General features: G+C 42.3%; 1 protein-coding gene across 19 annotated transcripts in view; it reads left to right on the top strand.

Annotated features, from left to right (window-relative positions):
- CIT (citron rho-interacting serine/threonine kinase) overlaps positions 1–16,601 on the top strand; it is a 195,767-nt gene that overhangs the window by 33,313 nt on the left and 145,853 nt on the right. For all 19 annotated transcript variants that reach the window (XR_012420746.1, XR_012420745.1, XM_074008011.1 and 16 more), the window contains exons 6-7: positions 9,889–10,031; positions 11,223–11,316. Coding sequence is in view for 16 of the 19 variants with exons in the window: in XM_074008009.1 (XP_073864110.1) it covers positions 9,889–10,031; positions 11,223–11,316 (237 nt within the window). In the remaining 3 variants the exon portion in view is untranslated. The remainder of the gene's footprint in view (positions 1–9,888; positions 10,032–11,222; positions 11,317–16,601) is intronic.

The following is a 16,601-nucleotide window of genomic DNA, read 5'->3' as shown; positions in this document are numbered from 1 at the left end:
TTATTATTATTATTATTATTATTATTATTATTATTATTATTTGAGACGGAGTCTCGCTCTGCCCAGGCTGGAGTGCAGTGGCGTGATCTCGGCTCATTGCAACCTCTGCCTCCTGGGTTCAAGCAATTCTCTTGCCTCAGCCTCCTGAGTAGTTGGGATTACAGGCATGCACCACCATGCCTGGCTAGTTTTTGTCTTTTTAGTAGAGATGAGGTTTCTCCATGTTGACCAGGCTGGTCTCGAACTCCTGACCTTGTGATCTGCCTGCCTCGACCTCCCAAAGTGTTGGAATTACAGGCGTGAGCCACCGCGCCTGGCCTTGAAGACACATTTTAAATCAGTGAAAAAAACCACAGGATTCTGCCTCCTATGGTATATCCCTCCTGGCTGTCTCTTCTCTCCATTCTTGCCCCTGCTGTGTGGGTTTCAGGCCTCCATCTTCTCTACCCTGCATTGCTGTGATAACCTCTGAAGTATTCTCGCTGCCATCTGTCTGGCCCTCCTCCCAGGTCTTCCACATACTGCAGCCAAGACATCCCACTATTGAAACCCTTCAAGACTCCCTGCTGTCCACCCTCTTTCACGTGACTTACCAGGCCTTTCTTGCCCTTGCCTCCAGCCTCGTCACTTACTATTTCTCTTTCTACCTTACATCCATCCTGAACTTCCTTTGGTTCTTTGACCTTGCCTCTGACCTTTTTGCATGCCGTTCACTCTTTCCCTGTTCACCTTGCTAACTCCTCTTTCTCTTTCTGGGTTGGATCAGATTTCACTTCTTCCAGAAGCCCCTCCTAGAGCCTGTACTTCTGGGACGGCGCCTTTTGACTGTACTCTCATTGCACCCTGTACTTCTCCTTCATGAGTGGGTGCTGCTCTGTCCCAGTAGGCGACTTCATCCTTAAGGGGTGAGCTTTACCAAGTCAATGCTTAAACAATATTTATTGGATGAATGTGTGATTAATTTCATAGAAATTTGATGTATGTTCAAATTTACTTACTGTATTACAGAACTTGCATTATATTCTCAGCAGAGTTATTTTCTTTAACGTGTGTAATTCAAGATAGACTCAGTGAGATTTTCAAAATTTGGAATGCAGTGCAAAGAAATTGAACTTGAGTTCTTTTGCATTTTGATGGTTAAACATTTCCCATTTGTGGTGACATACCAGTGAGTTTGGTTTACTGTTTTCTGGTCTATAGAAAATTGTCACAAACTCCGTCATAATATCTGGTTCTATATAACAAGGCTAATCCTGTATTCTGCAGGTGGCTCATGGAAACAGTGCTCTGTTGATCTGGTTCATGAAGAAATCTGTTCAATTCTGCATAACAGATGCCTTTATCAGTGTCCTTCCATGAAGGAGCTGATCTTCACAAAGAACACGTAGTTTTGCATCCCACCACTTGTAGTATTTTTTTTTTTTTTTTTTTTTGAGACGGAGTCTCGCTGTGTCGCCCAGGCTAGAGTACAGTGGCGCGATCTCAGCTCAGTGCAACCTCCACCTCCTGGGTTCAAGTGATTCTCCTACCTCAGCCTCCTGAGTAGCTGGGATTACAGGCGTGCGCCACCATGCCCGGCTAATTTTTGTATTTTTAGTAGAGACGGGGTTTCACCGTGTTGATCAGGCTGTTCTCAAACTCTTGACCTCATGATCCGCCCACCTCGTTTTGTCTAAATTCTTTGTGCTAATGTTTTTCCTGCTGTGGTTTTCTTCAAGTTACCCTTGCTCTGAGCCTGCAATTGACCCACGAAATCCTTTTCTGTGCTGTAACCTTACAGTGACTTCCTTATGTTCACTCCAAATGTTTTTCCCTAGTTGCATGTAGAGATATATCAGCTAAGGTACACGCTTGCTGCTGTATCAAAGAGACCCTAATGTACAGCCCAGGCTGGCAGAGCAGCTCTGCTGTGTGTGTTAATTCAGGGATCCAGGTTCCTTCCATGTTGTGACTCCCCCATTCCTTAGGATGTTGTCTTCTTTTACACGGCTGAAGTTGGGCCATTTCATGTCTCTGTTCCAGCTGGCTGGTAGGAAAAAAGAACAGAAATTCAGAGTAAGCAAATTCTTTCTCCATAGATTGATGTGGAAGTTGGACACATCATTTCCTCTCACATTTTCTCGGCCAGAACGTAGTCATGTGACTGCGCATCTAACTGCTAAGGAGACTGGGAATTTATTGTCGGCTGTGTGACCTCTGTCAAGCTAAAATTCTTATTACTGTGGAATAAGGGAAGGATGGATTGGGGGGCACAATTAGTAGTCTGTCACAGAGGCTAAAACAGCTGCTTTTGTCTGGGCACGGTGGCTCACACATGTAATTTCAGCCCTTTGGGAGGCTGAGGCGAGTGGATCACTTGAGATCAGGAGTTCGAGACCAGCCTGGCCAACATGGTGAAACCCTGTCTCTACTAAAAATACAGAAATTAGCCGGGCATGGTGGCCGGCACCTGTAATCTGAGCTACTCCAGAGGTTGAGACAGGAGAATTGCTTGAACCTGGAAGGCAGAGGTTGTAGTGAGCCAAGATGGTGCCACTGCACTCCAGCCTGGGCGACAGAGTGAGACTCCATCTCAAAAAAAAAAAAAAAAAAAGCAAAATAAACAGCTGCTTTTATAGGTGATACAAGGTACAGCTGAGATTTGAAGCCAGGCCTGTGGTTTCACCTTCCATATTCTTACTCAAGGCATTATACTTCTGGATCTGAAACCACTGCTACTAGGATGCCCTGCTTGGGATGAGTTCTTTATATTTCTTATCTTGCTTTCAACCCACACCTGTGCAATTTTATGGGCAGCGTTTGTTTCCTATGTAGGAACAATTTGAAAGTGGGCTGTTTCTAGGCTTTCATGAATAGCAGCCTATGCTGTCATTGGGAATCTGGAGGGAGTTAATGAACACAACTTCATTGTTTACTTTAGTGAAATGTGGCAGCTTATGATAGTTTTGACAGTGAGACATGTGCTGTTTTGATCTCTCGGCTAAGATTATCTGATTTTTCAGGCATGTCTCAAAACTCACCAGGCCTGTTCACATGCTGCTGCTTCTGAAGCCAGGGTTTGGAAGCCAGCTGCCCATCAGAATGAGGCTGTGACTTAGAATATTGGTTCTTGTTTTATTACCATTCCTTGTTTGGTCTCTCCAGAGTCACTGGCCTTTTCGGCTTCAATTTTCTTATTGGTGAAATGAGATATTAATTCCTCTTATTGACTTTAATTGCTGAGTGTATTGTTGCCTTTGGGGGGTTCTTTGAGTTTTCTGTGCCTTTCAAATAGTTTTTTAAAAATTAAAAAAAATTTTTTTTTATTCTGGTGTTTTGAGGCATGTAAAAGTGCATTTACACTTTTACCATTTTAGGAGCCACAATTTAATTATGTCGTCCCAGCTTGCTTGGCCTTATCCCCAGAGTTTCTGATTCAGTAGGTCTGGGGTGGGGCCCAGAAATTTGCATTTCTTCTTCTATTTTCGAGACAGAGTCTTACTGTGTCATCTAAGCTGGAATGTAGTGGCACAATCATAGCTCACTGTAGCCTCAAACTCCTGGGCTCAGGCCGTCCTCCTACCTCACCCTCCTGAGTAACTGGGACTACAGGCATACACTACCATGCCCGGCTACCTTTTTCATTTTTTGTAGAGATGGGGGTCTCCCTGTGTTGCTCAGGCTGGTCTTGAATTCCTGGGCTGAAGCGATCCTCCTGCTTCAGCCTCCCAAAATGCCGGCATTCCAGGCATGAACCACCACACTTGGCCAAAACTTTGCATTTCTAGCTAGTTTCCAAGTAATGCTGCTGCTGGTGTGGGGACCTCATTCTGAGAACCATTGTCCTATAACTGTAGCTCTAGTTAGTTTCTGGTTATAGCTTCTTCCTTTTGTCCCTTCAGTAATAGTGTACACATCCAAAATCCCTGTACTTGCTCTTTCAGGCCCAGGCATGGTATCTGGTCCCCTTCTGTTGCTATCCCTGGGGTGCTTCATCACCCCAAATTTATTTTTCTTCTCCTAACCCGAACCTTTTAAATAGCCCCTTCCCTAATGAATGTCCTCAATTCCCTGGTTTGCATGTCCTGTCTGTTTCTTGGCAAGACTTTGGATGATCCAGTACTCAATGAGGATTTTTTTCATAGATGGATGAATCAGGCTGGGTTTCATGTTTTCTAAGATAAAGGGCCTTCTCTCTTTTTCTCTTGATCACTTTGACCAAGAAGAAAATAACAGTTTTTATTCTAAAGAATAATAATATCGGGGCCCCTCTGCTCAGAGGCCACGCTGCTTTGAGGACCCCTTCTGTCCTCCCTCATGCCAAAGATCAGGAACACTGGGCAGAGCGGATAATGATGCCGCCGGCACCATTACATTTTCATGGCACTTTCAGTTGTGCTGAGCGTGCAAGCATTTCAAGGAGACATTTCTAAGAGGTGGCTAGCACAGGATGCCTCTAATGCCCTATGTGAATTGGAATAGAGTACTAAAGAACTGTTCAATATTCACCCCATCCCCACATATGCAAGCATGCACGTGGGTGCATTGCATATGTGTGTGTGCACGTGTGCACACACACATTTGTCCTTTGTTTCAAATGCAACACAATGGATGGAAATTGCCTTCCTAGTACTGGGGTATGGATGCAAACACCAACAGAGAAGCAGCCGCTACTTCCAAACTGAACACATGTGAGATTTGCCCTTTAATTAGCATCTGCAGCTGCTGCCATCAGAAGGGTCTGTCTCTGTTGGCCTGAAAGTCTTTGCTTTAAAAGAGCAAGTCCATTATAGCTCCAAGCTAGGCTCGTCTGTCAGCTGCTGTGCTTTCTCTGCCATCAGCGGGGTTGCCACATTGTTTTGGGCTGTTTCACTCTAGGACTCTTTCCTCCTCCTGTGCCCGCAGCCTTTGATTACTATGCCTTGGTGATCATCATTTGGGTGACCTGCAGCTGCTCATTATGTGTGCAGGAGACATCTCCAGTCCTTGCAAGGAGGGAAGATCATTGGCTTCAGTGCTGATGGACTGGTTATTTTCCAGCTCTTTGTTGTCAGTGATCTTGTCTTGATATGCAGAAAGGCTCCAGGTAGTCACTGAAAAAAATATAAGCAGCAGAGGTGATGGCTATATGAAAACCATGTTTCATCAAGGGCATTGCTGCTATAGAAACTTTTAATTCACTTGGAGAAGGGAGCCATATTTGTTCCACAGCCTCCTCAGCAGTGGGTCACACGGTGCTGGGCTGGCTGCATCTGAATCACCCCAGTAGCTCCTTAAAACTGTAGATTCCCATCCATGGAGTGTGATCCATGAAGTCTGGGGTTATTCCCTGGAATCCGTTAAGCTCCCTAAGTAGTTGGGATGGGAAAGAGATACGCTTTACCTTACTATACTGCTTATTATTATCATTTTATTTTATTTTTTTTTTTTTGAGACGGAGTCTCGCTCTGCCGCCCAGGCTGGAGTGCAGTGGCCGGATCTCAGCTCACTGCAAGCTCCGCCTCCCGGGTTCATGCCATTCTCCTGCCTCAGCCTCCCCAGTAGCTGGGACTATAGGCACCCGCCACCTCGCCCGGCTAGTTTTTTGTATTTTTTAGTAGAGACGGGGTTTCACCGTGTCAGCCAGGATGGTCTCGATCTCCTGACCTCGTGATCCGCCCGCCTCGGCCTCCCAAAGTGCTGGGATTACAGGCTTGAGCCACTGCGCCCGGCCTATCATTTTAAAATTTTTGCCGGGCACAGTGGCTCACACCTGTAATCCCAGCACATTGGGAGACCGAGGTGGGTGGATCACTTGAGGTCAGGAGTTCGAGTCCAGCCTGGCCAACATGATGAAATCCCATCTCTACTAAAAATACAAAAATTAGCCGGGCATGGTGGAGCGTGCCTGTAGTCCTACTCTGGAGACTGAGGCAGGAGAATTGCTTGAACCCGAGAGGCAGAGGTTGCAGTGAGCCGAGATCGTGGCACTGCACTCCAGCCTGGGCAACAGAGCGAGACTTCATCTCAAAAAAAGAAAAAAAAAAAAGAAAAAAAAAGAAAAAACAGAACTCTTTTTCATTATACCAGAACGTCAGCTGTATGGAGGTGGAGATTTTTTCTGTTTTATTCACTGCTGTTTCCCTAGTATCTAGAATAGTGGCTGGCACATGATAGGCACTCAAATATTGATTTAGATGAGTCTATCTTATTTTCTTTTAAATTTTTTGTTTTTATTAGCGGTGGGGTCTCGCTTTATTGCCCAGCCTGGTCTCAAAACTCCTGACCTCAAGTGATTCTACTGCCTCAGTCTCCCAAAGGGCTAGGATAGGCATGAGCCATCATGCCTGGCTTGTCTTATTTTTAAGAAACACTTCTCCTGGTGATTCTGATGGACAATCAGGCTTGGGAAGTTCTAACCTAGAGGACCTATAGTTGTCTTGGGGTAGAAGCCAAGGCTATCCTGGTTTTGAGGATCAGTGCCTTACTGAGCATCTCTGAATAGTAAAAGTCAGGGACAGAGTTACATTTTTGGACAAAATCAGATGCTGTGAATGGACTCTCGGTCACAACCTGGGTGGCGACTTTGTCCTTAACTTCTTCATCATTTTCTGCTGACCCTGGTCTTTGGTTCACAGCAAGTCACCTGGTAAGAAGAATTGAAGACGCCTAGTTTGTTACTTTAGATGATGCTTTTGGAACCTCTTGGTACCATTTTAACAATCCAAATGTATTTTCTGAAAGCACTGAAGTCCTGGGTCTGTATTGTATCTTTAAGCTCTAACAGCATGATGATTGAATAAGCCTTGGTTGGCCACACACAAGCCATCTTCCCCGTGGGCTCCATTCATACTAGAATGAGCAGCTATACCCAGTAGTATAGTTTTGGGATATGGGTAACATCTTGGGATAGCCACATTGACTCAGTAAATGTCTGAACTACATTCTTCTAATGGTGCACTGTTGGAATTTTTGGTGTGGTAACCTGGAATGGTGGGTCAAGTTTGATTAGCATCTTTGATAAAGACCCGGTCTATTTAGAGGTTTGTCATTGAGTGTGTCTGTTTTGGCCTCATGTTGTGATGCATGCTGTGTAGCAGCTGTGGTAATTTTTGTTGCTTGTTTTCTCAATCAACCCTGGTTTTGAAGAAATGGAAAGTTGTTCCACTCTTAGACTGATCTGATTTGGGAGGGGATTTTCAGTCAGGAAGTTGGATCTTCTGAATAGAAGCAAAGAATACATGTCTTTCTGCCTCTTTACGAGCTGGCTCTTGTTTTCTGAACTATTTTACTGGTCACTGCAAATAGAATGTCAGGAGTAGCTGCCAAATACTAAGTTGTGTTCAGTTTGTCAGTTCTTAAGAGTTGCCGGTAGCTGCTCTGCTATGCATATGACTTTCTCAGCCTTAAACTCACAAGCCATACTGTTTTTTTTCACATCTTTAATACAGCCATAGGAAATTTATAACTGTGCTGTGTCGTCATAAATATGCATTGTTGTTATTTTAAGACATTTCAGTACTAAAAGTATAAGTACTTCTGTTATTATCTGTGAATTTCTTTCCTTTTTCTTTTTTTGGATATTTAAGACCTTTTTAATGGCAATATATATTTAAAACAGACATATAAATTAGCATTCACCCACATACCCAGGGCCTGTGGAGAACCAGGTTGGGATGAGTGGGTGAGCTAAAGGCAGCCAGGTGGCTCCCGTGGGCTCCTCGAGGACTGGGGTGAGTAACTAATGTCTGCTAGGAACTTGGGGGAAAGAAAGTGTGTATGTGAGGTGCTGCCCCTTCTAAGTGTTCCTCTTGTTCATAAATCATATATATATATATATATATTTTTTTTTTTTTTTTTTTTTTTTTTTTTGAGACGGAGTCTCGCTCTGTCGCCAGTCTGGAGTGTAGTGGTGTGAACTCAGCTCACTGCAACCTCCGCCTCCCGGGTTCAAGCGACTCTCCTGCCTCAGCCTCCTGAGTAGCTGGGACTACAGGCATGCACCACCATGCCCAGCTAATTTTTGTATTTTTAGTAAAGATGAGGTTTCACCATGTTGGCCAGGGTGGTCTTGATCTCTTGACCTCGTAATCTGCCTGCCTCGGCCTCCCAAAGTGCTGGGATTACAGGCATGAGCCACTGTGCCCAGTCCATAAATCAAAATTTTTTCAGCAATTGTTGTGCAAATGGAACCTTACTCTTCAAATGCAATTGTCCGGTGTCTGGCTTAATGTCTGCTGTTGTCAGAAACCATGTGAATGGAGTGGACTCTCAGGTTATAAGGAGTCCTTGGGGAGGATGCGCGAGTCACTGGCTTCTCCAGGGGTCTCTGGTTTGGGGTTGCCTTGGTGCTGGGCACACTTGCTGGAGATTTTACTGGACCAGCCTGAGGCCTTTGGGGCTCTGTGCAGATGCTCTACTTCTGACTTGTCTAGAGCTTTCTTCTAATTCTGGACTAAAAGCAAGCAGGAGTTTGGAGGATGATGGTGAGAATTCACATCCCCGAGTTGGCTTTTGGAATGCAGTAGTTTGTGAGATTTAGTGTTTTTTTAAGAAGTATATTCAGATCTTGCCTTTTCCCAGAAAGCATATGAGACAACTTCCAAGACATTTATAGCATGGCTAATAAAATGGGAAATCAGGGCGAAGGACAGGAGAACTCAATAAGGGTTAACATGGCTACGGCGATTGTCTCAACGGGTTCTTTTTGCTGGACAGAGCAGAAAGGATCATGCAGTAAAGTAGTGGGGAAGGATGGGAATTGAATGGTAGGTGAAGACTTCATGTTGGTGCCAGGCACTGTGCCAGGCCCTCAGAGGACCTTGTCTTACTTAATCCTCACACAGTGCTGCAAGGGGATTAGTCTTATCCCTGTTTTGGAGAGGATGAAACTGAAAGGCAGAGAGGTGAAGTCACCAGCAGGAGGCTGAAGCCACCCAGGCTAACTGGCCTTATAGCCACCTGGGGACTCAGGAATATCACAACTGTTTATCATCAAAAGGAGAAAGGATTTCAGTTCCTTGGGGTAGAGGAGTTTCTTTTTGCTAATCAAACATTTTACTTGAGGCTTAATATTCTTCTTCAAGATTTTTTTCCTGTGTATGTACAAACACATGTAATAATTCCTTATTTATTACAAAAAAGGGGTTGTACTTTATTCTTTACAGGATTTCACTTTATATTGTCATGGACAATTTTCCATGGCAGTATGAATAAATGGAATCCATTTGTTTTTAATATCTTCGTCTTATCCCATTGTTTACATATGTCATATTTTAGCCTGTCTTTGATGGATAGCTGAATGATTTCCATGGCTTTTTCTCCTGTTACAAACAATACTGCAAAGAATCTATTTATCTTTCTATTTATCTGCAAACTATTGTAAGTACCTGTAAAGTAAATTGTTAGAAGTGGAATTACTAGGTCAAAGGGGATATTTTCACATTTAAATTTTGAATAGAGGCTGTCAGTTGCCTTCCACACTGACTATAAAAGGAAAAGATTGTATCACATTTATTGCAAGCCTTCTGAATTCTGCTGGGTGCTGAGGGGAATACAGAAAGGATATAAGAGAGTGGTTGCCCTCTAGGAATATCCGTCTACACTGTACCTAATCCTAGGGAATGTCTGGGGTGTCAACTTGTGGGTGGGGAAGTGGGTGGATTTAATTCAACTTTTCAAGCTTGCCTTGCAAACACTGTGCATGGTGTCTGGGACTAGTCTTTCATTATATTGATTCCCCTGAGTAACAGATGTAATTTTCTTAGGGCAGGGACTTCATCCTATGTGACTTACAGTGTGCCTTACACATCTTCTTTGTTTTGTGGAGACCTTGTTATTGTAACATGTCAGGTGATATTTGAGGATCTAATTGAGGCATTCCCTATTTTTGGGTGTGTGAATAATTAATAACTTTGGCATTCTATACAGGTTATGGAATATCAGCCTGGAGGGGACTTGCTGTCACTTTTGAATAGATATGAGGACCAGTTAGATGAAAACCTGATTCAGTTTTACCTAGCTGAACTGATTTTGGCTGTTCACAGTGTTCATCAGATGGGATATGTGCATCGGTAAGTGAGACTCTGGTAGCATTTTTATGCTGAGGATTTTTCTGTGTTGCATAAGAGTTCCTGCATGGAAATGAGTGGATGAATGATTTCAGGATCAAGATAACACTCCATCCAATTTTTAGCCAGTCTACCAATAACTGGCTGAAAGCAGACTTTCCAAAAGGGAGGACATTTCAGCTTGCCCATCCAGCAGTGCAATAGATCTAGAATTGTAATGTGCTCAGGTTTGCTAGTAAGATCTGGTAATGTAGCTAAATAAGACTGGGAACTCTTGCATGGGTTATTTGGATTATATGATAGAAGAACTGAATTTGGTTTGCAGAAGGAAATGTCATACCACACAGTAGTGTAAGACCATGGAGCTGTACTTCTGTAACTCTGCACGTTAGAATTTACAAAGATTTTTTTTTTTTTTTTTTGAGATGGAGTCTAACTCTCTTGCCAGGCTGGAGTGCAATGGTGCCATCTCGGCTCACTGCAACCTCTGCCTCCTGGGTTCAAGTGATTCTTCTGTGTCAGCCTCCCAAGTAGGTGGGATTACAGGCATGCGCCACCACACCCAGCTAATTTTTGTATTTTTAGTAGAGACAGCGTTTCACTATGTTGGTCAGGATGGTCTCAATCACCTGACCTCGTGATCCACCCACCTCGGCCTCCCAAAGTGCTGGGATTAGAGGCATGAGCCACCGCGCCTGGTTTACAGAATCTTCAGTTGATAAGTAGTTCTTCATGTCTTCACTCATCTGTTGTTTTGTGTACATCTGAGAATGTTGTGGGAATACAACGATTGTTAGGCCAGGAATCACAAAATCTGAGATAGAGTCTCAGCTTTTCCATTGGCTAGCTACATAACCTTGGGAAAATTTCATAGCTCCTTTTGGCCTTAGTTTTCCTAATGTAAAATGTGTGTCTCTAGGAGAAATAATCCATTGAATAATATGTGTTTCATTTCTCTTTTCTTTCCCTCCTATTCTTCCTCTCCCCCTCCCTCCCTCCCTCCCTCTCTCTCTCCTTGCCTTTTGGTTAACTTTGTTTCGCAAAATGTATGCTAATCGTTTATATCCATCAATAGAGGAGGTCTATATAGCAGAATACATAAACAAAGATTTTTGGCTCAATTGAAATTCTAGGTTAGCAGTTGCTTGCTGATTGGGATGGAGGAGGCAATTCATGGTCCTGATTTTCTTACAGAGACATCAAGCCCGAGAACATTCTCATTGACCGCACAGGACACATCAAGCTGGTGGATTTTGGATCTGCAGCAAAAATGAATTCAAACAAGATGGTAACAAAATGGAATAAGATAGCTTAATAGAGTTAATACTAAAAAGTATTCTTGGTCCTCCTAAGTTTGGGAAGTGTTGGGATAAAATGGTGAACAACGTTCACCTTTGGCAGTGTATGGGGGTCGGGAGGGGACACAGAACTATTTCCCAGACGGTGGCACCTTTTCATTTATAGTGCCTGTTAATACCCTACAGGACATTTTTAGGAGCATTCTTATAGTTTGGTTAGAAATAAAGGAAAAAGCTTATTTTGTTTCTCCCTTCATTTTCCTTGCCTGTTACAGACTGTCTTCTGTTATGTTATCTTTTTTACTTTAAAATATTTCGATGAAACAGAAACTCCTGTATGTCAAATCCTCTATTTCCTATGCAGCAAAATTGAAATTAATCACTGGAGCATTTGAACCAAATATCCTTAAGTGTTAAGAACCAAGTGCTCAAAATGTCATTTTTAAGTCTTGGATCTTTGGTAGAAATTGCACTCTATTCCACATGCTAAGTAGGATGGCAGGAGGGTAGCTACTGAGATCAAGAGCGAGAATACTTCAGGAAAAAGATGACAAAGTAAAAAAAGATTAGAGTTTAAAAATCGTCTAATAAAGTTGGTATGTACTAAAATATGAATTTTGAAGTCAACTCTGCAAAAAAGGATATGTCTAAGAGAAAATCGACTTAGGTTTTAAGACTGATTTTACAACTGAACCACTTGGTGACCTAGACAAATCCTTGGGAACTTGATCTTTTATACTTTCTCTACAAAAAACTGATGCTAGTTAAAATGCACAATTTAAAAGGTTAGAGAAGCTGCTCTTCAAAACGCCCCTCAAGTCTGAGAGTTAAATCCTTTATATAAAGGACAATATGTAAAATTTTCTTTTTTTCTTAAACTGCTTTCAGAAAGGTGGGTATTGTTAGGCTGATGTTAAGAAAAGGCTTGGAGTTGCGTGAACTTTTTGCTCTCTAGCATGTGGCCTGTGTGTTCTGCAGACCTGAGACCTACTTGAGAGAATTTTCTTGGTGTTCAGGCCCTTGGAAAAATAAGTTCCCCATGTTGTCCAGTGTCAGAGTTTCTCAACCTCAGCACTATTCTTTATTTCAGGTTATTTTCTTGTAATCTGTTCACTTGATCATTACATTAAAAATTAGATTATATTGCTATAACTACAAAGCATTTTATGTTTTAAAAATTATGTACAATTTAGAAACAGGCATGAAAACTTAGGTATTAATCTTAGTGGAATAAAGCACAGAAAAAAAGTTAAAATAATGCAAAGTTTTATCACTTAGGATTAAAAAATTTATATGGGCCGGTAGAGTGCCTCACACCTGTAATCCCAGCATGTTGGGAGGTCGAGGCGGGAGGATTACTTGAGTTTGAGACCAGCCTGGGCAACGAAATGAGACCTAGTCTCTACAAAAAATAAAAAAATTAGCCAGATGTGGTGGTACATGCTTGTGGCCCCAGCCACATGGGAGGCCAAGACAGGAGGATCGCTGGAGCCCACGAGGTTGAGGCTGCAACGAGCCACGTTTGCACCACTGCATTCCAGCGTGGGTGACAGAACCAAGACCCTGTCTTAAAACAAATTTATATGCTGCATTCGTGAAATTAAAAAAATCATGAATTTAGAAATAAATTGAAGCATAGGTACATTGACAATGTAACCTCAGCACTACTGACATTTTGATCTGAATAATTTTTTGTTGTGGGGCCTGCCCTGTATAAGATATTTAGCTGCATCCCTGACCTCTTCCTCCTAGATGCCATTAGCACCCTCCCCTCCAGTTGAGATAACCAAAAATGTCTCTAGACATTGCCAGATGTGCCTGGGATGGGATGATTGGGGGAAGTGGGATTTGAGAACCCTTAGTTGATCATGCCTGCAGTAGGTTGAGAAGCATCAGAAAGCTAATTAATTAGACAGGAATATGCGTTTGCAGTAAGAAAACCTGCTCAGAAAACTAATCAAGATCCAAAGTTACTGCTTGGTAAATAAAGAGGAATTAAGAATAAGACCCTATCTCTGTATCTGAGGTCATTCTCTTCAGAGCTTTTGATGGAGAGACAGAGTTCCCAGTTTCTATTTTTCAGTGCTTCAAACCGCCCTTTTCATTTATAATTGTAACAACCTTCACTCCAGGTGAGGAGCCTCCCAGGTTTATTTGCAACAAAGGCTCAATCTCTGATTATTTTGGTCAAGGAGATATGACACTCAATACCACACACTTGAGAATATTGCCTCTCTTTTTTCCCTTGTGCTTTTAGGGTTGGAACGTGACAAGCAGATAAAAAGGAATTTTTTGCATTAAGTACAAAGTCCCTTTTGTTATAGAAGAGCAATAATCTGCACACTAGATCAAGTCAAGTGTGGATATAAAATTATGATTTTTGGGGGGATATTTTTAATAGTGGTATTGGGTTAAACATATTTCCTTTGAATGAAATGTCTGTAGGCCTAAAGTAGGTTCTAAATGTTACCTGTACTCATAGTATACCGTATAAAATATAATCCACATTTACTGAAACTATCATATATTACTTACCCCAAATCAATCAGTCCCTTGCCTATTACCCCCACATATTATCTTTGTATTTTGGATACCTGTGAATCTTAGATCTGTTTAGTTTTCCATTATCCATTGTCTTATTTCAAGCTTCTCATTCAGAACGTTGCTTTGGAGTATTTTCTGTTAGTAAACACAGGGCCTAGTGACTGTAGGACCTGCTGTGTGACTTAGGTCACCCACTTCTCTTTATTAGAATCTCAAAGAATGGTGAACAGCTGAGTTCCAATCTATCTCATTTGGCTATCATGAAAATGGTCGTAAGGAGATTGTAGATAAACCACATTATATAGCATGGTAAGTGATAACCCCATTTAGCAGTTGCAACCCCAGAAGAGATAGCCCTTTTTAGATTTATGTGGGAGTCAAAAGCTTTATTTTCCATAAGAGGAACAACGTAGTGAGAACTCCTTTTCCCCCTGCTTCTGCAGGTATACACTTATGCCCTAGGCAGCGTGTTGGGTAAAGCTAGGTTTAAATAGTTTTATGTTTAAGCATTTCTTTCTTTTTTTTTTTTTTCTTTTTCGAGACAGAGTCTTGCTCTGTCCCCCAGGCTGGAGCGCAGTGGGCGATCTTGGCTCACTGCAACCTCCGCCTCCTGGGTTCAAGCGATGCTCCTGCCTCAGCTCCCCAGGTAGCTGGGATTACAGGTGCCTGCCACCATGCCCGGCTAATTTTTGTATTTTTAGTAGAGATGGGGTTTCACCATGTTGAATGAAGCATTTTATGGAAAGGAGTTAGGAGGAGGAAGACACTGATTTTCTTTCATCCTCATCTGCTTTTTGTTAGTAAAAGAATCTGCTAAGTTCACTCTTTTCTTTCTCCCTCCCTCTCTCCCTCTTTCAGTTCTCCCCCGCTTTCCTTCCTTCCTTCCTTTCTTTTCCTTCTCCCCCTTTCTCCCAAAATATGGCAGACTCTTCTGTTCCCTAGTCATTCTCATATAGTCTTCTGAACTTGTTTATTTTCTTCCCTGTCAATACAGTAAAAATTAACTAAGTTGGCCAGGCACGGTGGCTCATGCCTGTAATCCCAGCGCTTTGGGAGGCTGAGGTGAGCGGGTCACCTGAGGTCAGGAGTTTAAGACCAGCCTGGCCAATGTGGTGAAACCCTGTCTCTACTAAAAAAAAATACAAAAATTAGCTGGGTGTGCGTGCCTGTAGTCCCAGCTATTCAACAGGCTGAGTCAGGACAATTGCTTGAATCCGGGAGGTGGAGGTTGCAGTATGCTGAGATTGCACTTGCACTTCAGCCTGGGTGACAGAGCAACACTCTGTCTAAAAAAAAATTAACTAAGTTAAGTAGTACCTGGGCCCTATCAGATAGTGTCCTCCTGCAGGCAGGCTGGGCCCCTACTATAGGTTCACTTTTAACATCTCACTCAGATTAACTGGCTGAATTGCTACCAGAGGAGAGTGAAAGCATATTGCAAAATCATAATCAGGACATGTGAGATTACATGTTGAACAGGTTTAATGTGCTTGGGGGTCAGTGACTAATGGGAACTTAGCAGTCATTAACTGTCATTACAAGCCTTTGTTAATTACTATTACACACTTAGAGATTTGTTAATTAACAAAGAGTAATGCCTTTGCTAATCACTATTATGCACTTAAAGAGTAAGCCAGTGGGTATTTTTCCCTTCATAGCTTTCTAGTACAAATTAATAAAATGTAGAAAATTAGAAAATGATTGTGCATAAATGTGTATAATCATGTATCTGTTAGGGGGCAAAAATTCGTTGGGGAATTATCTTTCTTTGATAAGTCTCATCATTAGTTTGAAAATGAGGCATTGGCAATTCATACTGTTTGGCTGGGTCATCCTGAGAAACATGCCCCAGTCAATTCTGTTTTTGCAATTCTTTGGTTGTGAACAAGTGACTGTGCCCTGTGAGCTGCAAATAAGGAGAACTGAATATTCCTGAACAGCCTGTGGCAATAAAACAAAATCCAATAAATGCAAATGGTATGTATTGGACAATTGTGTAGTTAGGTCCTGCAAGGTCATTAGACATAAAGGATAAGTATTTAATCAACAATATAGTAGCATTTTCATTACCTAGTCAAATCAAGATGTTAGTTTTCCTTCTCTTGTTTTGTTATTTAGAAAGTATCTATTGCGGCCAGGCTCCATGGCTCACACCTGTAATCCCAGCACTTTGGGAGGCCGAGATGGCTGGATCACGAGGTCAAGAGATTGAGACCATCCTGGTCAAACATGGTGAAACCCCATCTCTACTAAAAATACAAAAATTATCTGGGTGTGGTGGCACGCACCTGTAGTCCCAGCTACTTGAGAGGCTGAGGCAAGAGGATTGCTTGAACCTGGGAGGTGGAGGTTGCAGTGAGCTGAGATCACGCCATTGCACTCCAGCCTGGCAACAACAACAAAAAAAAACAAAAAAAAACCCCAAAAACTATTGCTTATTGTCAGTGCATTTTAACCAAAATCCTTTAGTTTAATCCTAATCCTGTGCTGAGCTCTTTAGCATTTACATACATATTAAAAAAACAATATCAGCCCAGATTTCCCAACATATTAAGGCTTCTCCTTGACTTAACCTATTTTCAGTTCTTCAAGCTTAAGTCACCCTGTGGTTTTGTCTTAGACCAAATATTTTCCCCTTTGTCTCCCCTTCTGTTCATCAAGCCAAAACTGCTTGTAGGTTTCTTGGATGGTGTGACCATCTGGCTTTCTTGAAGGGGCATTTATAGTGGAA

The sequence above is a fragment of the Macaca fascicularis genome, chromosome 11 (genome assembly GCF_037993035.2).
Source record: "Macaca fascicularis isolate 582-1 chromosome 11, T2T-MFA8v1.1".
Classification (NCBI taxonomy): Eukaryota; Metazoa; Chordata; class Mammalia; order Primates; family Cercopithecidae; genus Macaca; species Macaca fascicularis.
The sequence above is the reverse complement of the archived record's forward strand: the minus strand, read 5'-3'. Positions and strand labels throughout refer to the sequence as shown.